Source organism: Acipenser ruthenus, chromosome 7 (genome assembly GCF_902713425.1).
Source record: "Acipenser ruthenus chromosome 7, fAciRut3.2 maternal haplotype, whole genome shotgun sequence".
NCBI lineage: Eukaryota > Metazoa > Chordata > Actinopteri > Acipenseriformes > Acipenseridae > Acipenser > Acipenser ruthenus.
In genome coordinates this window covers 21,274,027-21,298,979 of record NC_081195.1, presented here as the reverse complement: position 1 = coordinate 21,298,979, position 24,953 = coordinate 21,274,027, and the positions used below count along the sequence as shown (strand labels likewise).

Here is a 24,953-nt window from a genome sequence, read left to right as displayed (position 1 = left end):
CTGGGCCACTCAAGGACATTTACCTTTTTGTTCCTTAGCCACTCCAGTGTAGATTTGGCTGTGTGCTTTGGGACGTTGTCATGCTGAAAGGTGAACTTCCGTCCCAGTTTCAGCTTTCTTGCAGAGGGCAGCAGGTTTACCTCAAGGACTTCACTGTACTTTGCTCCATTCATTTTCCCTTTTATCCTGACAAGTGCCCCAGTCCCTGCTGATGAGAAACATCCCCATAACATGATGCTGCTACCACCATGCTTCAGAGTAGGGATGGTGTTCTTTGGGTGATGCGCTGTATTGGGTTTGTGCCAAACATAACGCTTTGAATTTAGGCCAAAAAGTTCAATTTTAGTTTCGTCAGACCACAAAACTTTTTGCCACATGGCTACAGAGTGTTTTTTTTGCATACTTCAAATGGGATTCAAGGTGGTCCTTCTTGAGTAAAATACAGGCCAGATTTGTGGAAAGGCCTTTGCTAGCCTGCAATATCTGCCATGAATGGTAGCATTTTGAATGTGTTGGCATTCCCAATCATAGTGGTGCAGATATTGACTCCATGGGCTTTGTCTGTATCTCAGACACATGCCAGCTAAAGGTACTACCAGTACAAAAAGGTTTTACATTTACAGGTAAAAAATACAGACTACCCTGTAACACTACTAAATAAAACTGTTAATGTATGTTCTTCATTTACACAAGGAACACAAACAGACAATGTGTGTATTCCACTTGATTTCTTTAAAAACATAAGTGAAACAAATTTAAATGTGGATACACAACAGATGACACCAACATGTGAGCAATATACTGTGGAATCTTTGAAGGATTCTTCAACTGAAGAAAATATTTTTAGTCAAGATACTTTACATTGTAATTTATCACAAAAGGCAACATTTGGTGATTTTACATGTTCAGTTCTGCAATCAGCTACATTCCATTTATCAATGGCAGATTGGTCTCGGCTCCTTGAGTTAAAATGTGGGAGATCTTTCCAGAAATATTCATGGGAAAGCACATAAAATGAAAGATTCCAATCCTTACTGTGTCATAGCATTTAAAAACCATTGTTTCAGTACATCTTAAAAAAAAAACATTAAAAAAAACAATTTTTTTTAAATAAATGGATATTGTGCTCATGAAACTTGCGCACTCACATTTGAAATTACTTTAGAGAAGCACGACAGCATTGATTTTAACGTGTCATATGCTGGTAAAATAGCAGGGACGTAAATCTGGCACAACCAACCCCATTTTCTATTCACTATGAGTCTGTTCATTACATTTCACCCCCCTTTTACTGAGTTACAATCTTTAATTTTTTCATGAATGGCTGAAATACACAACCTACCAGCCAAAATGTCATGTTTTCAGCACCCGGGCACTACTAAAACCCCAGCAAAAATAGCAGTGACGTAAATCTTGCGCAACCAACCCTATATTCTAAAACCCCCAGCAACAACTGCAGTTGTTACATTACATTACCACCTATGCTGTGCCGAGTGGATAAGGGTGGCAAATTCCTTGCCAGTTTGCTCGATAGTGTTGCTCTGGTGAGGTTATTACCAGGGGCTAAAATAACCACTAAATCTGGTTCTTCAGGTAAGGTTTATCTCAGAATTTTCTTCCTCAATATTGCTGCACAGGCACCAGGAGTGGAACTGAAACCAAATCAGGTTGCCGAGTGGCGTTGTCACAAAACCATCGGCCAGGCTTCTGTGATGTGAGTCACCAAATACCATCACAAACTAAAAAGAGATATATACACATAGATAATACATTATTAGCAATGCATTTCTGAAGGTATGTAAGTCACATAGATTATTTTCGTGTTTTCATTTGAACAGCTTTGTACTCATTCACAGCATACCTTAGTATGTGTTAACAGAATCCTATAAGACACGACTTATTTCCATTAGTATGGGGGTATACACCAGCAGTCATTAAAGGTACAAACTTGAATGAAATGGTTTAAAAAAACATCAATACTAAAAAGAAAATGACCTTTTTATTTGCTCCAGCATCACCAGCAAAAATGGTTTTGTGCCGGTACCCAGTGAGTGATGTATATATATATATATATATATATATATATATATAGATATATATATATATATATAGATATATATAGATATATATAGATGAGCAGCTGGCTCTTTGAGCTAATATATATATATATATATATATATATATATATATATATATATATATATATATATATACACACACACTACCGGTCAAAAGTTTTAGAACACCTCAATTTTTCCAGTTTTTATTGAAATTTACGCAGTTTAATGTCTCAATGTACTCTGAAATTAAAGCATAGAACAAATAAACAATTGGAGATAAAAAATAAATCATGGAATCGTTTTGTTTAACAAAATTTAATCTAAATTTTTGACTCATCAAAGTAGCCACCTTTTGCAGATATAACAGCCGAACACACTCGTGGCATTCTTTCTACAATGGAAATCAAATATTGTTCGGAAAGTTCTTCCCAACACTGTTGCAGAAGTTCCCACAAATGTGTTGCACTTGTAGGATGCTTTGCTTTCACCCTTCTGTCCAGTTCATCCCAAACCAGCTCGATGGGGTTTAAGTTTGGAGACTGTGCTGGCCATTCCATGATTTGGAGCCTACCGTCTTGTTCTTTTCTTCTAAGGTAGTTCTGACATAGCCTGGAGGTATGTTTTGGGTCATTATCTTGCTGTAGGATGAACCCCTACCCACCTAGGCGTATACCAGAGGGTATTGCATGGCGCTGCAAAATGCTGTGGTAGCAGTTTTGGTTCAGGGTGCCACTCACTCTGTGCAAGTCGCCGACTCTGGATCCAGCAAAAGAGCCCCAGACCATCACGCTTCCTCCTCCATGTTTGACAGTTGGTGTCACACACCGAGGAACCATCCTTTTGCCTACTCGACGGCGTACAAAAACCCTGCGTGATGAACCGAAGATTTCAAATTTTGATTCATCGGTCCATAAGACCTTCTTCCAGTCTTCAGCAGTCCACTGGTGGTGCTTCATGGCCCATGCAAGCCTCTTTTTCTTATTTTGCCATCTTAGCAATGGCTTTCTTACTGCCACTCGACCTGTCAAACCTGCAGCTCGAAGTCTTCTCTTCACAGTTGAAACTGAGACTTGCTTACTTCGACCAGTGTTAAGCTGTGCTTGAAGCTGTTGTCCTGTGAGCCGCCTATCACGCAAGCTGTTGACTCTCAGAAACTTGTCTTCTGATTCTGTTGTGGCTTTGGGTCTGCCAGACCTCTTCCTGTCAGAGTTTCCTCCAGTTTCCAAGTGCCTTTTGATGGTGTAGGAAACTGTACTCACTGACACCTTGGCTTTCTTTGCAATTTCTCTAAAGGAAAGACCTACACTTTTAAGGGTTATAATGGTCTGTCTGTCTTCCTTTGTTAATTGCCTTTTTCTCGCCATTATGAGAGCAATATACTACTTCCTGCAGTACAATACTGCCCTGTGACGGGGTGCCCGCTTCCCCCTATATATTTGTATTATTTACTGTTATTGATTGTATTTTGTATACTCTTCTGTTTTGAAAAACGACTGTGTATTGGTTCAAATGCAGTTGTAATAGTGTTTGGCTAGGATGGGGTTAATTCCCATCCAGGGATGATTGTTCAGGTGCAGGTGGTCAGGAGTTTATTGATTGTTAATTGTGCAATTAACTCCTAACCACCTGCTATATAAGCCCAGCTCCAGGCTCATTGTTTGGTTGGAGTTAGGAGAAGGAACAGATAGAGAGTTTGGAGGAGATAGACAGCAGTGAGAGAAAACGACTGCTACCTTTGTTTGGTTAAGGTATTCGTTCTGTTTATTTCTGGCATTCTAGCTTTCTTGTGTTTGGCCCTTGTGCCCTTTTATTTGTGTTTTGAAAAGTTTATTTGGTTTAATAAAAGAAACTGCGCCACCACGCAGTGTTTTGCCCCGCATTCTGCCTTTTGGTGTACTGTTTTCCTGGAACCTGACGTCACACACATCACCACATCAGCCATCCTGCCACATGCCCAAATAATGCTTTAGAGGGTGTAGTAACACAGTCTGTTCCAACACTGCTTTTATACAGATAGAGGGTTTGTAAGTAATCATCAAAAGTTGGGACACCTGTAGGAATTGTTTGCATCAACTTTCAAGGCTTAATTTACTTCCATTGCTGCAGAACAGCTGTAAGTTGTTAACCCATTACTTGTTCCCTGAAAAAGGCCTTTTTGTATAACTCTGAAATGTACATTATTTTTCAGTTTTTGGTAACCTAAACTTTTTTTCTTAACCTCTGGCAGTTTACTGCTTACCTTTGTACCATTTCAGGTTATTCAGGTTAATAACTGTACTTTTTGTTTCTGTATTTTACTCTGCTGTATTCTGCTTGTAAAGCGCTTCACATTGATTACACTGTACAAATACAGATTATTATTACATTGTTTAAGGCAGTGATTCCCAAATGATTCTTATAAATTACCTGGTGTTGAAGTGAAAGTCTTGGTCTCTCTCTCTCTCTCTCTCTCTCTCTCTCTCTCTCTCTCTCTCTCTCTATATATATATATATTTAAGCGAATAAATGATCATTTATCGTCTTGTTTTTGAATTTATAGGTTACAGTAATTTATACAGTGTATGCAAAAACAATAATATATTAATAATACAGGAGAACGTTTTTAAAATAATTACCTGGTATAAAGTAGCTAGACCTTGGTGATTAATAATACTGTAGCGATCCTGGTTCCCGCACGCAGGCGCATCACACAGGGCAAGGCAATCCACACACAGGCGGAGGGCGGGCGCGAACCCGAACCCGGGACCTCTCGCACTAAAGCATAGCGCCGATACCGCTGTTCAAAGGAGCCGGCTTCCTTGGGAGCGTATATCCCTACTGCTGCTTTCCCCCGTGAACGCTACAGTATTAATAATTACATTAATAATGAATGACAAGCAATTTATTAATGTAGCTTCTTGCTGCTGCTTTTACTGTCTCTTCCAACCGTTATATGAGAGTGACAGGATGGAGGGACTTTTATTTTGAAAAAAAAAGCCGGTTCTGACATTGAGATGATGAAGTAGCATTGGCCGGAAGTTACGCCGAAACTGAAATTGTTGCTAACTTCACGGAGATGTGTTTCTGTTGGTGGAGTTGAGTGACGTCTCGCAGCAGCCCTCTAAGAACGCGCATCTCCACGATTCTGTGCAGAACTGTGCAAATCTGCGCTATAAGAACACGACCATAATCCATTTTAGACGATGTCTGTACGCTACGCGGCCAGTGTGAAAGCACCATAGGATGTGTATGTTTCAAGCAATTACCCATTAAGCACATCTGAGTATAAAAAATCGACCAGTCCAAGATTCATGTGGACACTGTAGCGTTCAGCTGTCTAAGCAACAGCTCTTATCAAATCTGACTATGGGATAGCGCCTTACACCGGTTGTGGTAGTCATACGTCTTTTTTGCCCACCATTTCGTCCTGGCACATTCAATGTTTTTTTTTTTTAAACTAAATCAGAACAAATTGTTTGAGAGACTACATACCGCTGGGACTCTGTATTCACGGATATGTTTCCCTGTTGGACTCTTTTACTTGATGCACACACGTGGTGTTTGCAGGCTGCACCAATGGATCACAATTTGCAGTACTGGAGGAGAGAAGGGCAGGTACAGGCACAATTGTTTCAGGGTGCCGTTTTTAAAAGTCTACATAGGTGAAAAAACAATACGGCATATTTCACTATTGTTGCTCTGGTGCCATTTATGAAATAGAAGCAATGAGTGTAGATGCGTGTGGTGAAGAGTTTTGCTAGTCAAGGTTAATGTCATGACCAGTTTTGCTGTTTCTGATCAAAGTATGAAGTAGACGTTCGCAGTCTACTGTAGTTTCAAATGTACCCTGCAGGGTGCTGCACATAAATTATAGTCTATTGTATTGTATGTACAGCTGTAGAAAGGTAAAAAGTAAGTTAAATTGAATCTTTTTTTTTTTTTAAGCAAAATACATCCTCGATTCTTTTAATAAAAGATTAGGTTGGGGTTAGAAGACTTACTGTATGCATTTCCGAATGTGGTTTCACATTTAGTCTTAATTTAAGAGGAACCCCTACCTACATTTTACAAGCCAAATACTAGATTTTTAGTTACTATTGAAAATAAACTGGGCAGTGAACAAAAGTTTCTCATAGAGCGCTCAAAAGACTAAACAGGCAAACTGCTGTGGCTTTTAAAGTACAGACTTTGAGTTAATGAATACTGATTTATACTTAAACGTATTGTATGGTTATTATTTGTTTATGTTAATACATTCTGTAATGAGTATGCTCAACAGTGGCTTACATATTAAGATGCATTGTAAGTCCTGGTATCTTACTCAGACAAAAAAGTGTGTTTTGTTAAAATAATCCCTTTGACTCAGAAATGTACGGCTAATATTAAGAGTCCTGTTTTCTTTCAGTCTTTCTTTCAGAGACTTTTTCACTGGGTGGATATTTTGGATCCATCGTCACTCCTTGCATCGGATGTAAGTGTGAAATAATTTCATACTGCTTTGAAACGTGTGAGTTCACAACCTCCTGTCCGCCAGTGCAGTATTCATGCCTCAAGCCTGCCCTGGACTAGAAGCACCCTTTCTCTTAGGGGGTGAGGGAGGGAGCAGTTAAGCCTGCATGCCTCAAGCCTGCCCTGGACTAGAAGCACCCTTTCTCTTAGGGGGTGAGGGAGGGAGCAGTTAAGCCTGCATGCCTCAAGCCTGCCCTGGACTAGAAGCACCCTTTCTCTTAGGGGGTGAGGGAGGGAGCAGTTAAACCTGCATGCCTCAAGCCTGCCCTTGACTGGAGGAAGCAGTTCAGTCATCATCCCCCCCGTTAACAGCACTATCGGTTGTGTGTCGGTAAAAAGAGACAAGATGAGTCAAAATGTAATCAAATTTGGTTTGGGTTTTTCAATGTTACTAATGGCTACCGCTAAATATGCAATGTTTATACATACACACACGCATATATGTGGTTTAATTACCATTATATATTGTGAGTAACCCATATTTTACTGTAAAGGTTATGTATTTAATCACAAGCAGATCAATGTAATGTAAAGCATTATTCAAATGCTGGGGGCACAGTAGAATGTACAGATCAGTGCTAAACAGTGCATTTCTAATAAGATAGTGGAAATCCTTTAAGCAACTAATGTACCGTATAACGGGAAATTTTGGCTGGTATTACATTCGCAGATTTGCTACCTTGGTAGATTTTGGTGGTTTTTAATTGGTGTTTATCACTCGGCACGTTCACAAAGAAATGCCACACAGTTTTGTATTTCTACTTTTAATTTAAAAAACATTCAAATACATGTTTACTTAATGAAATGTGTCTGCTAAAACAGTATCTCATTTACATTAACTCGTTATAGCATCTACAATGTCACTGCAGCAACTTGGAGAACAGCAAAGAAGGCCTTCTGAAAATGAGTTACAATATTTATCGTTTTTATATGGCCCTTCAATTTTAAGATATCAGTAATTGGAAAGGATTACTAACTGCAGTACACTTTAACGACAGGCATTTGCTAACTCTCAGTTGTAACACTTAGCTATGGTTCATTAACACAGTGGAATGACCACAGTATCATGTAGTAATTGTAGGACAGTATTGCATGTGTGAAAACTTTAACAATAAGCCGAAACTAAAACGTTTTGAATTTAAAACTGGTTAATAGACTAGCAATCACTGGCAAAATCTGCTTTTTTTATACGGTGCAGAACTAAATCATTTTAACATATTGTTTAGGAACTTTGTGATACCTGCACGGTGGATGTCTTAATAGTTATCTACAACATATCGACAATAACAATCCAAAGCAAAAGTGCACCATTTTGTTACAGACTTTCTAACAAGTCTGGCATAAGCAATCCAGATTTCCTAAATCCATTGATGGAAATGTCTGGTCTGCTTTAAAAAATGTCAAGCAAGTTGGCTTCATCATTCACTGCCATTCTCATATTCACTTTAACATCTGACACATTCTTTCCCTTGTCCAGCTGTTCTTTAACCCGTGCTGCATAGTCCCACCAGTCTGTCAGAGGGCGGGATTACACACTGTATGCCACACTCTGATTGGTGGAAGTATTATTGGCAAGCCAATCCAAACCGCCAATAAAGCCAAAATAAATTCCACTCCAAAATGTTATTAAAGGAAGCTTGGTGTTTCTTATGCGTTTCACTTAAAACCGGACATTAGGGCATCCGGGCTTGTTAATTCCTGCTACCAAGACACAGATGCCAGCTCCCAGACTGTCTGGATCAAACCCGGACAGGTGGCAACCCTACCTGGACTGGAGTGAGCAACCTATTGCATAACACAATGTGCCTGTCTAAAAACTCTCAAAAAGTTATAATAATTTTATAATAATAATGATATCCTTTTGAAATATTTTTATTATTTATTTTATTCAGGGAGAAATTAAAAATTCCCGATCACTGTTGGAAAGCAAGGAACAAGCTAATAAGGATGAACTGAAGGTAAACCATTTAACAGTTATTTCAGTATTTTTTATGCAGTTTTTGTTTGCTAATGAAAACGGAATTAATAAGTATTGTTCGGCCTTCTTTTAGGTTAAAGAAGCGTGGAAACTGAGTTTGGTAAGTAGAACTTTCCTTTGTACAAGGACAGAACACAATTAAAACATGTATGTTTCAAATAGGCACATAGAGTACCCACTGACAGAGTGTGTGCCTGTTTCTCTTTAAGCTATTCCATGACTAACGTCTAGACCTGTATTTCCCCTATGGGCAAATCACAGGCAAATTGCCCTTGCAAATATATCACATGGGCAATTTGCGTAAAGTGGAAAATCAGGCTCAAAAATGTTGCAAAAAAAAAAAAAAAAATATGGAAAGAATTGTGGTTCATTTGTTTATTACCATCAATCAGAAGTTAGGAGTCTTCTTTATTTCAATTACTTGTTTTATGATTACTCAGTTATTATGTATTAAGGTGCTTTGACTTTGTATTCAGGAACTGCCCTTCAGTTCTTGCTGTCTGCCTTAGACATCTGTAATGTAGGCTAGATCAGGCAAAGCACCAGCAAATACATCCAGGGCAGGCAATTACTGTATTGTATCCTTGTATTATTCGCCAATTACGGCCATTTCAGCCATACGAACAGGTCCGTTCCCAAGGTGTTCGTAACTCTGGGGTTCTACTGTAAACTACAACTTGAGGTTGACCCGCATTTTCTTATGGAGCTGACCTAAAGACATGCCTGGGGAGATTATTATTATGCACCTCATTAACCAGATTTCTTCTATTTTTCTTAATTTGTTCATGCAAGTTTTCCAACCTGTATTTGTTTTTCAGTCATCCGTCCATCCCGATACTGGAAGTGTGCTTCCACTTGTTTTTAGGCCTCCAGGTAAGATTTTGAAGTGAAGGCAGCAGCAGTAGCTGCCACCTGAGTGATGTTTACCTGCCACAGCAGACCCTCAGACCCCAGCTCTTGTAGTTAACAGAATAATACCATAAATGTTACCATGTCGTGCACTTCCATTCACTATGCAGGTCTTAAAGGTGCAGTTTCCAATTTTAAAACATATACATTCTTCAATATGTTTTTTGGTTAATAATATAATTATATGGTTTTATTTTATGAGGAGAATTGTACAATGTGTTAATGGTATGTTTTTTGAAAATGATATTAAGCCATTTTTTTTTAAATTTCAGCATTCCTCCCTTTAGCTGCTCCTTTGGTAAGTGTGAAACATGCTGTATGGTATACAGAGGTTATGTGGTGACCGGTGATTTTATAGGCCTGTTATGTGACGGGTGACATCAGAGCAATAGCCTGTGTCTCTAAAGGTGCAGAGCAGTGTGAAGCGGTCACTGGTTGTGTTGTACCTTTGGAGACTTTTCAAAAGAAAGAAAATAAATGATGGGGGAGAAGTGAAAATGATGGGGGAGAAGTGAAAATGGTACAAGTTTGTTTTCACCTGTTTGGTACGTATGTAATTGTTTTTTTGTTTTGCTTTGCTCAGGTCATAGCAACTCTCTTGCCTCACAAAGGAGTAAAACCAGCCCTGTTTTGGCAGGTAAATAAAAACACTTCCCATTGTGTACTTGATAATAATGATGTACATATATATTTTTTTCACATAAGGAACCGGACTATGCACTCTGCACACTCCCTAACACTGTCTCTAATGCACTCGGCACAATCCCCAACACTGCCTCTAATGCACTCGGCGCACTCCCTAACACTGTCTCTAATGCACTCGGCGCACTCCCCAACACTGCCTCTAATGCACTTGGCGCACTCCCTAACACTGCCTCTAATGCACTCGGCGCACTCCCCAACACTGCCTCTAATGCACTCGGCGCACTCCCCAACACTGCCTCTAATGCACTCGGCGCACTCCCCAACACTGCCTCTAATGCACTCGGCGCACTCCCCAACACTGCCTCTAATGCACTCGGCGCACTCCCCAACACTAATGTTCTCCTGCTTGGGATTGCTGACCCCCCCCCCCCTACTAGAAAACAAATTCAGTGTCCTTGGGTGACTGGGCATTAAGCCGCTGTGCTTCAAAACTGCAATTCACTTTCAAGTTCCATTAGGGAATCAGGGTCCTAATTGGTGATAAGTAAACATATCCATTTTTTATGGTGATTCCTGATCTGCAGGTTTTTATAGAATTATTATTAGTATTATTATTTTACTGTTTCTGTTGTTTTTAGTTTAACTTGCCTCGGCATGAGCTGCGCTGTACACATTTTAATGATTCTGATGAGGATAATAAATAAAAAACGAAACCACCATAAATGATAATCACCTCCACAAATGTTTTGTACACAAGTCTATGCAATACATTATAAGAGTTTCAAATTTGTGTATAATGTGCGTCTGTATGTGTATAACATAACAATGGTATGTGTGTGTGTGTATAACACAGCAATGGTACGTGTGTGTGTGTGTGTAACACAGCAATGGTACGTGTGTGTAACACAGCAATGGTACATGTGTGTGTGGTACAGTATACACATGGAGTGAATAACAGTGTGTTGTCTTTAGTTCTTGTTTCAGAGCTACAGTGCTGGATTTAACTATGTGAACAGAAATGCCACATCGTGTAAAGTAAGTTGTTGGCTCAGAGCATTTCGCTGTTGTAATGACTATTTCTTGCATCAATATTCTACCATTTTGGAACAAGTCAAACAAATGATTGTTTAATGGCTGGTGTTTAACTTTGGACTTTTAAAGAGGTGAATAATAAAGGTGTCTAGCAAACAAGCCATTTGTCATACAAGTGGTCGTGTTGTGAGTTTCATCACTCCAGATCTAATTTTGGAATGCATTTCGACAGAATGTCTGGTGACCGCACTGCTCATAATCACGCTATGTTAATAAGCAAATGAAGAGCTTTATCTGTGGAAGGTTATTTTAGCTTTAAGTCTTGGGAATAATAGCAGTTAAAATCAGGTTTAATCATCCTTTCTTTTTCATACATTGTACTTTGTTATATATACAGAAAGTTCATGTCATGCTGTGGTTATTTCACTCATGAGGATAGCTGTTAACAAACCACTCAACCACTTCATGGGCTTGTCCGGGTTATTCAACTATCCTCATTCATGGAATAACTACAGCACTATGAATGTTCAGGGTGTCTCCTCTATATCCCCTTCAGCTACTGTGTGCACAATTGTACCATATTAAGTTTCCTATCTATGTATCTATTTTATAATGCATGTATGTTTTTTTTCAAAGTTATGGCAACCCAAACTGTTTCACACAAACTGTTTTCAAATTTCTGAAAAATTAGCACTACAAAATTGTGACCGAAGGGGAAATTTTATACTTTGAAAAACACAGAGTCTGAAAAAAAATCTGTATTTTTGGGCTGCAAATTGAAAATGTGATTGTTTTCTTGTGTGCAGGATGAAAGGATTCCCCTGAAGCAGGTTCTTCTGTTTGTCGGCTCAGTCTCCTATGCCACATGCGCAGGGGTAGGTACAGTATCTGTCTGGGATGGGGAGGAGTGGGAGAGTCGTCTTGCTGTTTTTACTTTGTATGCTACTCTACACTACAATAAGCTGTATAACTACACAGCAGGTAGTGCTCTAATGATAAATATGGGATGGGGCTTGTCACCTGGTATACCCTGGGCCCCTTCATAACTCTGGAAGTCTGGATTTATTTGTTCTTTTCATTTTTTGACATTCAGATGTTTACACTTAGCGTAACTGACAACAACAATTGTCAGTATGTGGTACGTAGTGCACAAATCCACACTTCCTAAGTGGGAGTAAAACTGCTGAGGAGTATGAACACAGCAGCTTCAAAAACAATTTTATTGTTCTCAATATTCAGGTTCTCCCTCAGCTTCAATGAACCGTTATGGATTGAACAGTCCAGCAATGCAGTCGCTGTTTAGAAGAATAGTACCCGTGCCTCTCTTTGGTATGTCATTTCTAACTTGTACTGTTCTAGGACTTCTTTCATCCCCCAGCCCACCTCACAAGGCCACCACTTGATTGTGCCCAATTGCTTGAGAGGCCTGGGACTGCATGACAAATGTTTAGGCAGGGTTAAGGTGTGGTCATTTTCACAGCTGTGATGGTGTCATGACTAAAGCCCTGTGAAAATCATGGAAATTTCCTTTAAAATTCACGGCATTGTCAGGGGTAAAGTATTGTATTTTGCGGAATGTGCACGGAAATATAAAATTACTTGTACAGATTTTTTATTTTTTTTTAAACAGCAAATATACAGATAAATGCAATGACATCAAAATTAACATCAACGTTACTCAAGCATTTTACAATAGCTTGTGAAACAGTGTTGTAACAGCCTGTAGGTAAAGTGTATCTGCAAGGACAGCTTTCAGTTCTAGTACGTCATGTGCATGTTCACCATTTAGGTCTTGCAAAACAAATAAAATGTGTAACCCGTACTGATCTTGTGCATCAGTCGACTCGTCAGTGTGACCACTGACAAGCAACCAGACTGTTTTACCAATTCCACAATCTCCTGCTTGTGATACTCTGCAACTTTAGGTAAGTATTCACATCTCAGCTGGGCTGATGAAGGAATTGCTCCACCATTTGCTACACTCTGTCTGAAGAATCTCCATAACTTTTGGTTGTCCAATTTTTCAAAAGGGATATTTGCGCAAGAAAACGCCTGTCATGTTAAAATTTAATAAGTGGACTTTTGGAATATGGAAGTCACCGTTTTTTGTTTCTTTGCAAGTAAAGCAGTCGCAGTACTGTTCTGGATTTCCACCTTTCTCTTTTCGGTGAATCTAAATGCCTGTCAACAGATGAGTTTTGGTAGAGATCTACAGTAGCGTTGCAGGACATACAGAACAAGAGCTTACCTCCATCTCTGTGTAAAACTGCTGGATACTGCTTTACATGATCTGCTGCAGACACATTTTTAGCCTTTTTAGAGACATCCATTTTCTTGTTTACAGTGTGTATTATTTTAATTTCCCACTTAGATTGCATATAGTGACATGACATCATCACTGCACAGCACTGTGTGCATGGCGAATATTACACACAGGCACATATCAGAGCTGTACAGTTTCGTTAGTGTGATTTTTTTTTAAAAAAAATTGTATGAAATACAAATAATTATGAAATTCTTTTTATTTCTTAAGAATATTGTAAAAATCACGGTATTGGGCTAATTTCACAATTTCCGCGCAACCCGTGAAATTGCAATTTCCACAGGGCCTTAGTCATGACACAAGGTTATTTGAAGCTGTCCACTGTTAAATAAGAGCCATTTACCATTAGGGCTAGCACTAGTGAAATAGAAAAGTGACAGCCGACCTCAGAAACTGGTAGTCAACTAATCGCACGCCATGTGATTCAGATGGACGGACGGACGTTGCAACATATAAAAAGTATATTGTTAAAAATCCAAGCAGTTTCAAATCTAGTGCACAAACAGCAAAGTGGTAAGAAACAGTATGTTCACAATAGAACATCAGACATTATCAAATACATGAGCTTGTAATAGTCTATCCATTAATTAGACTATTTTTACCTCAACTATTACCATGAGAAGACTATATATGTGATCCGTTGTTACAAAATCAGTCACAGTTACTCAACCAGGGATGCAGCCCGAAAACAAGTAACCTTGAGTGGACATTTTTTACTGTTTGTAAAAATCAATGAAGAAATATTTAAACTTTTTGTTTTGTAAAGATTTTGTAAAACCACTGCTTAAAAACATGTTTGAATGGCATTTTTAGAAGTTGGAATAAAACTATACTTAATAGAAACAGGATTGCAATTGCCCTTCCATCTCAATGAGGGCTTCAGTAACAGACTCACATAACTGCTGAGGAGTTTGAGAGATCAGAAATACCATATTTGTTTCCTATGATCGTGTTTAAAAAAAATAAATCATGTTCTTCTTTATATCACTATTGTAGAGTCCCAAGATGTAAATGTTGGCCCTGTAAAAGCTGGAAAAACTGATCTAGCAACAAAACTCTACAGCTATGGCCAAAAGTTTTTCATCACCCTATAAATTAACTAAGTTTGCTTCATTAAGTCGAATGAAACCTGCAGAATAATGTTATGTTAACATATTGGAATTATGTATCTGCTTTGTAGTTTTCCATGTACTTTATGAAAAACTGACAAGATTGTGACATTTCGAAATCTAACATGAAATACTGTACTACTGTTATGGCTTCCGGTAGACACTTCCGATATCATTTTGTAGTTTCTTTGATTACATGATGTTAAATAAAATATCTAAATGATGTTCATATTGTTTTATTTTTATTATGTGTCAATCCTTGAATGGTTTAATGTAACTGTACAGTAACTTGTTTTTGCAGCTTCTCTCAGTGCCCTCAGTGTGCTGGTTGTGAGAGGCGAAGAGTTTGAGAATGGGATTGAGGTGGTGGATTCCACTGGGAATGTGGTGGGAGTCTCCCAGACAGCAGGGATGAAGGTACGCTATGAATCAGGCACATGTAACAGGATCTTGACAGTGCTATAGCTGCATTTCTGTTAATATAGCTTAAACCCATTATATAAAGAAATATGTGCTCATTTTCTGCAGTTATTTCTACAGTCTCTGTTCAGTGTATAGATGTGAGTAGGCTGAGATGCTTATAAATATGCATTACTATGCACCAGCATGGTAAGTTTTGACAGTAGCATTGATAGTGAAAATGTTATTTTCTAAAACTGTTGAGAAGAGATTGCTATGAAGTCTACATCTCTTGTCTGTTGCTGATTAGTGTTTTTACCTTTCTTTTATAAGGCAGTGAAAGAAACCGCAATATCCAGGGCAGCCCTGATAGGAACTACAGCTGCAGTACCGAACGTAATTGTCAGCTTCTTGCAGAGGTACATATCAGTATACAACTACTGGGTTTCTTTTGCTGTGCATCCACTGAAAGAAACTCCCATTCCAGTGACAAGGGAATACTGTGTTTGCATCCAAAAGCTTACTAATATCTTCTCTGATGCTTTAGGACAAGTTTCATCAAGAGAAATCCGCTGGTTCTGGCTCCATTCAGACACATTACCACTGCCCTGGTGCTGGGCTTAATGATACCCATTTCATTCAGCCTGTTTCCACAATCCGGAAAGGTGTGCTCTTGTTTTTACATTTCTTATACATATGTGATGTTGCACCACTTCATAATCTTGAGAGTGTGCATAATAATGTGAGCAAGCAGTGTAACGTAATGTTTTTTTTTTTACATGTCTTGTTGGGATGTTTATTGAAGACCTGTGAGACTCTAAACTCTTGATCTGACAAAGTCTCCCCTGGTGAAGGCATGACCGTGTGGTGTGCTGGGTGAATCGTACAGTTAGGGGATTCTCTTGGGATTCCACAGGGAGAGTTGGGTTGGCTGTGGCGCTCCCATGGTTAAAGCCAGCTGCTTTTTCTCAGCGTGTGGATCTAGGGGCTTGTGATTTGTGACTATGGAGATCGACGCACCAGTTACTTCTGTTTTAGCGGGAAATATTTTTAAGGGCTATTAGTGTAACTTGTTAAGAAAACTCCTTTCTCTATGTGTATCTGTTGTATCAAAATTCAAGTATACTCTTTGATTGTGTTTTAGGTGATGAAGGAAGATCTTGAGGCACATATCCAGGCAGCCACTACAGAGCCAGATCTCTACTACCACAGGGGCTTGTGAAGGCCTTAGATCGTATATTCCAGCAACCTGGGCTTTCTATCTGTTACACATTGCAGTGTAATAGCACTTGTATGTAATGTGAATAGGCAAGAATATACTGTTTACTTACATTGCAGTCTTCGGATATCATGGAACTGAGGCTAGAAGTCATTTATTTAATAAATATGTGAAATACTATTTAAAGTGATGTAAAACACAAAGTGACCTACAAAAAGTAATATAAATCAATATTTCATTCAGTGTATGAAATCTAACGTCCCAACAACAGTCAAAATATATATTGTACATAATCAGCATTGTTCAGAGGCAGAGAGAGCTGCTTTAAAAAAGTCACTAATCTTGAATTGTCGTAACTGCTCTTCATATTCAGACTGCCAGGCTAAGTGAGTCTTAAGTCTGCTTTCTGCTCGCTTTTCTCTGGTTTTAGTAACAACAATACAGTACTGTCCATTTGCTTGCACTATACTGTACTCAATTTAATTGAATTCAATGAAATGATGTCTGTCTGTTTCTGCACAGATACACTGATTTCCACACTAATAAAGCGTGCAAATACCTGCTTCTGCATAGCTCAGATGATTTCTACACTAATACATTTTGATAATGTACTGTATAAACCACACAGATTATCGGAACACGAAATAACATATCTACTGTATATTGAAATACACGAACCCAACATGAAACATATTCAGTTTCTGTAATTACTACTGTGGTTGGTTTACTGTGTTTTTTGTTGACCAACCAGTTTTCTTTGAAATCGTGGAACAGAAGATGAAAGCATCACATGACAGAAATATTTTTAATACTGAAAACAATGGATTTCAACAGTCCTGCTGACAGGGCTTGAAACACACTTATTGAGTTTGCTCCAGTGCAAATATTGTTCCATTAATTTTACTAATACAAAGTACAGCCAATTTGAACGCAATATCTAAAACACACACACACACACATATATACACTGAGTGTACAAAACATTAGGAACACCTTCCTAATATTGAGTTGCACCCCCTTTTGCCCTCAGAACAGCCTCAATTCGTCGGGGCATGGACTCTACAAGGTGTCGAAAGCGTTCCACAGGGATGCTGGCCCATGTTGACTCCAATGCTTCCCACAGTTGTGTCAAGTTAGCTGGTAGTGGATCTCTACTCCGAATAGCTCATTCCATCTCATCCCACAGATGCTCAATTGGATTGAGATCTGGTGACTGGGCAGGCCACTGCAGTAAGCTGAATTCACTGTCATGTCCGTGGAACCATTCCTGGACAATCCTAGCTTTGTGGCATGGGACATTATCCTGCTGAAAAAATCCATTAGCAGATGGATACACTGCTGCCATGAAGGGATGCACCTACTTGGCAATGATGTTCAGATATCCTGTGGCATTCAAACGTTGCTCCACTTTTATCAAGGGGCCCAATGTATGCCATGAAAACACACCCCACACCATCACACCACCACCACCACCACCAGCCTGCAATGTTGACACGCGGCATGATGGATGCATGTACTCATGTGGTTTTCTCCATACCCTAGTCCTCCCATCAGCATGAAACAGCAGGAACCAGGATTCATCAGACCAGGCAATGTTTTTCCAATCCTCCAGTGTCCAGTGTTTTCGTTCCTTAGCCCACTGCAACTGCAGTTTCTTGTGTTTTGCTGAAAGAAGTGGAACTCTGTTAGGTCGTCGGCTGCCATACCCCATTCGTGTCAAGGTGTGACGAGTTGTGCATTCTTTTATGGGTCTTTCGGCACCAATGTTGTACTGGACTGTCAGTTGACTAACTGTAGCCCGTCTGTTGCTCTGCACAATTCGTGTCAGCCTCCTTTGGCCTCTTTCATCAATGAGCCGTTTTTGACCACTGGCCTGCCGTTGGCTGGATGTCCTTTGGGTGATGGACCATCCTTGATACACATGGGAAACTGTTGAGTGTGAAAAGCCCAGCAGCGTTGCAGTTCTTGACACACTCAAACCGGCGCGCCTGGCACCTACTACCATACCCCGTTCAAAGGCACTTAAATCTTTTGTTTGCCCATTTACCCTCTGAATGGCACACATACACAATCCATGTCTCAATTGTGTCAAGGCTTAAAAATCCTTCTTTAACCTGTCTCTGCTTCATCTACACTGATTGAAGTGGATTTAACAGGTTACATGAATAAGGGATCATAGCTTTCACCTGGATTCATCTCATCAGTCTATTTCATGGAAAGAGCAGGTGTTCCTAATGTTTTGTACACTCAGTGTATATACAGACGTGCTCAAATTTGTTGGTACCCTTACAGCTCATTGAAATAATGCTTCATTCCTCCTGAAAAGTGATGAAATTAAAAGCTATTTTATCATGTATACCTGCATGCCTTTGGTATGTCATAGAATAAAGCAAAGAAGCTGTGAAAAGAGATGAATTATTGCTTATTCTACAAAGATATTCTAAAATGGCCTGGACACATTTGTTGGTACCCCTTAGAAAAGATAATAAATAATTGGATTATAGTGATATTTCAAACTAATTAGTTTCTTTAATTAGTATCACACATGTCTCCAATCTTGTAATCAGTCATTCAGCTATTTAAATGGAGAAAAGTAGTCACTGTGATGTTTGGTGTCATTGTGTGCACCACACTGAACATGGACCAGAGAAAGCAAAGGAGAGAGTTGTTTGAGGAGATCAGAAAGAAAATAATAGACAAGCATGGTAAAGGTAAAGGCTACAAGACCATCTCCAAGCAGCTTGATGTTCCTGTGACAACAGTTGCAAATATTATTAAGAAGTTTAAGATCCATGGAACTGTAGCCAACCTCCCTGGGCGCGGCCGCAAGAGGAAAATCGACCCCAGATTGAACAGAAGGATAGTGCGAATGGTAGAAAAAGAACCAAGGATAACTGCCAAAGAGATACAAGCTGAACTCCAAGGTGAAGGTACGTCAGTTTCTGATCGCATCATCCGTCGCTTTTTGAGCGAAAGTGGGCTCCATGGAAGAAGACCCAGGAGGACTCCACTTTTGACAGAAAAACATAAAAAAGCCAGACTGGAATTTGCTAAAATGCATATTGACAAGCCACAATCCTTCTGGGAGAATGTCCTTTGGACAGATGAGTCAAAACTGGAGCTTTTTGGCAAGTCACATCAGCTCTATGTTCACAGACTTAAAAATGAAGCTTTCAAAGAATAGGACACCATACCTACAGTAAAACATGGAGGAGGCTCGGTTATGTTTTGGGGCTGCTTTGCTGCGCCTTGAATCTGTGCAGGGCACAATGAAATCTCAAGACTATCAAGGCATTCTGGAGCGAAATGTACTGCCCAGTGTCAGAAAGCTCTGTCTCAGTTGCAGGTCATGGGTCCTCCAACAGGATAATGACTCTAAACACACAGCTAAAAGCACCCAAGAATGGATAAGAACAAAACATTGGGCTATTCTGAAGTGGCCTTCTATGAGTCCTAATCTGAATCCTATTGAACATCTATGGAAAGAGCTGAAACTTGCAGTCTGGAGAAGGCACCCATCAAACCTCAGACAGCTGGAGCTGTTTGCTCAGGAAGAGTGGGCCAAACTACCTGTTAACAGGTGCAGAAGTCTCATTGAGAGCTACAGAAAACGTTTGATTGCAGTGATTGCCTCTAAATGTTGTGCAACAAAATATTAGGTTAGCGGTCCCATCATTTTTGTCCATGCCATTTTCATTTGTTTTATTATTTACAATATTATGTTGAATAAAAAATCAAAAGCAAAGTCTGATTTCTATTAAATATGGAATAAACAATGGTGGATGCCAATTACTTTTGTCAGTTTCAAGTTATTTCAGAGAAAATTGTGCATTCTTTGTTTTTTGTGGAGGGGTACCAACAAATTTGAGCACGTCTGTATATATATATATATATAATTTTATATATAACATTTGAAAACATATACTGTATAAGGGAATGCGTTATTTGAACAAAGATAATCATTTGTATTCTGTATTATACTGCGTATTGTATTTTACAGTAAACCTAACAAGCATACGTATATTAATTGTCCATTATTCAACAGCAATAAACAAAACTAGATGGTAACTTTACAAGTAAAGTTGTGGGGCTTGCTTTATTGGGAAAGTGGTCAAAGTAGCTGATTTGTGTCAAAAGTCACATTGTTTACTAATTGTCTCATGCTTAGAATGTGCTAGAATTTGAAATGTCTCAAAGTTCTATGACAGTTAATTCAACAGTGGGAAGTAGCCTACTGAAAGAAGTTGATGCGGTTACTAAAACAGCTGTACCTCTTGACCATTCCTGTTTTGATTTCATATTTGAATAGCTGAGAAGTAAAGGAAGATTTCATTTTCACTAAGTATTTGTCTAACTTGTTGGGAAAGTGGTCAAAACGGCAGTTATTTCTAAAAGTTCACAGAAAACGTAGTTGGTGAGGTTACTAAAACAGGTGTACCTCTTGATTGGTAAAAGTTATTTCTGTTTTGATTTCATATTTGAATAGCAGTGAAGTAGATGAAGATGTCATACCCTCTAACTTTTTGTCTAGCTTGTTGGGAAAGTGGTCAAAATTTCAGTTGTTTATAAAAAGTTAGAGAAAATTTAGTTAATGTGGTTACTAAAACAGCTGTACTTCTTGATTGGTACAAGTTATTTCTGTTTTGATTTCAGATTTGAATAACAGAGAAGTAGAGGAAGATGCTCTAACTTTTTGTCTTACTTGTTGGGAAAGTGGTCAAAGTAGCTGATTTGTGTCAAAAGTTACATCGTTTACAGTAAACAGAATGTTGGAAGTGTGGGAGTTTTTAAACAATGGGGAGCTTTAAAAGTATTATATATATATATATATATATATATAGAGAGAGAGAGAGAGAGAGAGAGAGAGAGAGAGAGAGAGAGAGAGAGAGAGAGAGTTGTATACAAGCACACTATTCCAGACCGGTCTACACGTTTTAAAGTTTGAACGGCGTTTCTAGCTTAAACGGTGTAAGAGAGGAGTAGCGTGCCATAGAATAATAATAAGAAGAAGAAGAAGTATGTCAAAGATTTAAAGTGGGGACTCTTGCTTCGCAAGCCCCACTAATGATCGTATATCTCGCCCCCCAGCGTGCAATAGTATTAGAACTAGCGCCGCAGCCGCGGTGTCTTAGCTGGAGCGTCACGTGCTCCGGTCCTTTTCCCCCAGATTTTGTCGGAGCGGGTCTGCAGCTGGGCGGCGCAGATGGACGTGTTGAAACGATTTTTCTGAATTTTATACTTTTTTCAAGCCGAATAATATATCGCAAGCGATCGTGAACCATGCCGGCATATTTCCAGCGTCCCGAGAACGCCCTGAAAAGGGCGAACGGTGAGTAATGAGAAGGCACTGTACCTGGGTTCACGGCGCTGAGAGACATGGGGTTAGCCATGTTGTTTCTTTCAGGGGAAATGCTTATTCAGCCCGGCCATATGGAGGAGTCTGGTCGGGGCCTGCTTCAGTGGCACGAAAAAACAACAGCGTGCTATAAAATAGTTGTAAAATGATCATTTTAGCCTGGCGCTTTAGTTCACCACAGCATGTTAATGGTTTAAATTAAATCGTACGACCTTTCGTGGCCCTTGCAGTTTAGTATTAATGTCAGTAAATGGTTTATATATAAAAACAACAAAAAAAACGTTCAGTCAGTATATATATAAATATATATATTTCCCAGTACAGACGTTAAATTAGTGGGGCTCGTTTTAAATGATGAAAGGCCAGATTGTGTTATTTTAAAAAGTATTTTATGCTAACAAAATGGAGGAAAGACACTGGAGTGGCTGTTCCATTCAGATGTAGGTTTTGGGCCTAAACCCCGTTTTATAACGAAACATATTTTTTGACTGAAACGATACAGCTAATTTGTGTATCGAATCGTTTATCTAACAGTTAATACATGTACTTAATTTGGAATCGGTGCTGTCATTTGCAATGATTTGGCAACAACAACGGCAGTGAGCAGATGCCACAAATGCAAAAGAAACTTGCTGCTGTTGCAGAAGTCTAGATCTGGTGCGTATTGTTAGGTACATTATTATTATTATTATTATTATTATTATTATTTATTTCTTAGCAGACGCCCTTGTCTAGGGCGACTTACAGTCGTAAACAAATACATTTCAAGAATCACAGTACAAGTAATAATACAATTAAGAGCAAGATAAATACAATGACTTTGGTACATTTACAGCACCTTTGTTATGCAGATGTTACCAAAGAACCAGCAGTTTCACATTGATCCTGTAGATTACAGCGTTGCAATATTGTTAAGTTTTTTTCTCCGTATATAATAGTTTATTTCATTTTGCAGGAATGCTTTTTATTTGACTCAGAGCCTATTATAATATGCAATTATTTGCTCTGTTACTTAGATATGTATGGGACCTTAAAACGTTTAATTATTGTTGCTCTAGGCTCAGAGTAAAAAGTAAGTTGATTTGACGTTCAGGAGGCCAGCTGTAACTTACTGTGAAACATCGGATACTAACCACCCCACCCCCACATTTTCCAGCAGTGTGCACTCTGCAGGGCTTAGGCGCCCCATGATGCCTGTTACCACAGATAATACTGAACCGTTCATTTTGTATTGACGAACCTTGATAGTTCCGATACAAAAGAAACACGTAACTATTAGTAGTCTACTAAACGGTTATTGCTTCTTGAATAAATGTGATACATATGTAACGGTTTGGTGGTGTCTCAGTAGTTATTACTGCTGCATAACCGAACTGACCCTGCGGAGTTCCTGGCACTCGATATAAGTTTGGAGCAAAAGCAAACGCAATATTCCTCCAGTTTTACTTGATATATAATACGGCACAGGCCTAACTAATAGTAGGAACATCATTACGGTTTTCTCATTAATTACTGTTAACTGTTAACTTTGAATGACTATTTTTATTTGTAGTGTGTATGTGTGTGTGTGTATATATATAATATAAATAAAATGTGTGTGTTCAAATACCTCATTTGACGACTATGGATACCATACCATGCACAGTATCATGATATTATCACGATACTTTAGATCTTATGTGCATTACATGTTAGATGGCCGTAAATGATGAAAAGTTTGTAGTATCAGAACAGCTAAAATTAGACAATGCGACATATAGAAGAATAAAAGAAAGTAAATGGATAAATAGACTGAACACGATTATGCCAGCGGGACTCAACAGAAAAGAATGAACTAATTAACTTCAATAAATATATAACATTTAAATAAATCAACAAAATTCATTTAAAAGTTGTGCATGCTGATGCGCTGGGGAGGCCAAATCAAGACTGATCCTCAGAGCCAGCATTGCATGATATAATAAAAATATAAGTTTATTTAAAGTATTAATACAGTATAATTAGAATTAATACAGATTCAAAGATAGACGTAAAAATGATGTCACAATATATAGAACACCATTATAGCATGTAAGAATATAAACAACAAGAAGTAGTTGTCATGCTGTCAAAAACCTATAAATACCTCCAAGGTTTTGATTCAAACACAGGCTTCCTTGACAAAGATATGTACAACATATCGAAACGTTGGGCAGCTGGCTCTTTGAGCTAAAATATGTGTATATATTGTCTGAACAATTTATTTATTTAACCCAGCTTGTTATGCTACGTTCCCGCTAGCCGCTCGCCACGTCGCCACAAGCGAAACGTTTTCCTTTGTGGCTCAGCTATTTTCCCGAAGTTCACCATGGTGGCGAAGGCTTTGAAAAATGCACTTGTGTAAGACTGCCAGCACGTTCCACATGTGCTGATAGATGTATCAATACAGAAAACATACCCTCTGGTCCCAAAGGAACATTTTCACAGACGGCAAGCCAGAAACATGCAGCTTCAAAATCATAGCTAAGTTTATATATATTTATATATTTTGGAAATAGTGGATTCGAAAGAGGAATCATTTTAATAAAATGAAACACATTATTTTAAAAAGAAGGCTTCGTCTCCCTATGATTTATTGAGTTTTAATGTCAGAATCGGTGAAATATTACTGTCAGTAGTCACAAAACATGTAAAAACAGTTTTTTTTTTTAAACACAGTAGTGGCTGTACAATCCTACTAATTATTAATCACATTAGTACAATCTTGTGTAACTAGAGCTGCGGTTGGTCAGGGAGGCATTAATATTAACATACACTAATAGCATGGTCTACTGGCACAATTTTGCTTTACCGTTCTGTAGTGGAAAGAAAACCGCGTCGCAGTCAAAATAATGTAAAGCTGGGTTATTAATTTCACTGTGGAATCACCCTGGATTGCATCAACTGTCTATGTATGGTTACCTCAAAAACAGTGGTTGATGCAATGCAGGGGCTTTTCTGTTGATGTTTAACTTACTCACTTTTTCAATGGCTTCTTTTGATAAATGTATAGGGAATGGTAATATTAAATTAGGAGGTTTACAGTGCCTCTGCGCAGCTGGCATAAGGCTCAAATTTGTGTTTTTTCTTCCAGAGTTTCTTGAGGTTGACAAAAAGCAGCCAGCCCTCGATGTTCTTTACGACGTGATCAAGAGCAAAAAGCATCGAACATGGCAGAAGATCCACGAGCCGATCATGCTCAAGTACCTGGAGCTCTGTGTGGACCTCCGCAAGAGCCACCTGGCCAAGGAAGGCTTGTACCAGTACAAGAACATCTGCCAGCAGGTTAGTGTGTTATTGGAGCTTGTTATGGTGTGTTTAAGGAAAATTCACAGAGTAGATGCACATACACACATTCAGTCTGTCGCAGTGTTACACTTGCAGCCAAATTCATTAAAAGCTGACTGCAATATCTTT

At 38.8% G+C, this 24,953-nt stretch overlaps 2 protein-coding genes across 3 annotated transcripts in view; both read left to right on the top strand.

The window, feature by feature from the left end:
* The first annotated feature begins 5,119 nt into the window (after positions 1–5,119).
* On the top strand, positions 5,120–16,724 carry sfxn4 (sideroflexin 4). Its single transcript, XM_059026583.1, has 14 exons — positions 5,120–5,654; positions 6,445–6,510; positions 8,441–8,506; positions 8,600–8,626; positions 9,345–9,399; positions 9,708–9,733; positions 10,019–10,072; positions 11,053–11,115; positions 11,919–11,991; positions 12,352–12,441; positions 14,846–14,961; positions 15,277–15,362; positions 15,491–15,608; positions 16,088–16,724. Exons 1-14 carry the CDS (start codon positions 5,556–5,558, stop codon positions 16,163–16,165), a joined length of 1,017 nt encoding a protein of 338 aa, XP_058882566.1. The 5' UTR covers positions 5,120–5,555; the 3' UTR covers positions 16,166–16,724.
* Positions 16,725–21,272: 4,548 nt separating this feature from the next.
* The window catches only part of LOC117415567 (eukaryotic translation initiation factor 3 subunit A-like), a 42,509-nt gene continuing 38,828 nt past the window's right edge, over positions 21,273–24,953 (top strand). For both annotated transcript variants that reach the window (XM_034026078.3, XM_034026077.3), the window contains exons 1-2: positions 21,273–21,491; positions 24,631–24,821. In XM_034026078.3, the coding sequence (XP_033881969.1) occupies positions 21,443–21,491; positions 24,631–24,821 (240 nt within the window). In that variant the 5' untranslated portion in view covers positions 21,273–21,442. The remainder of the gene's footprint in view (positions 21,492–24,630; positions 24,822–24,953) is intronic.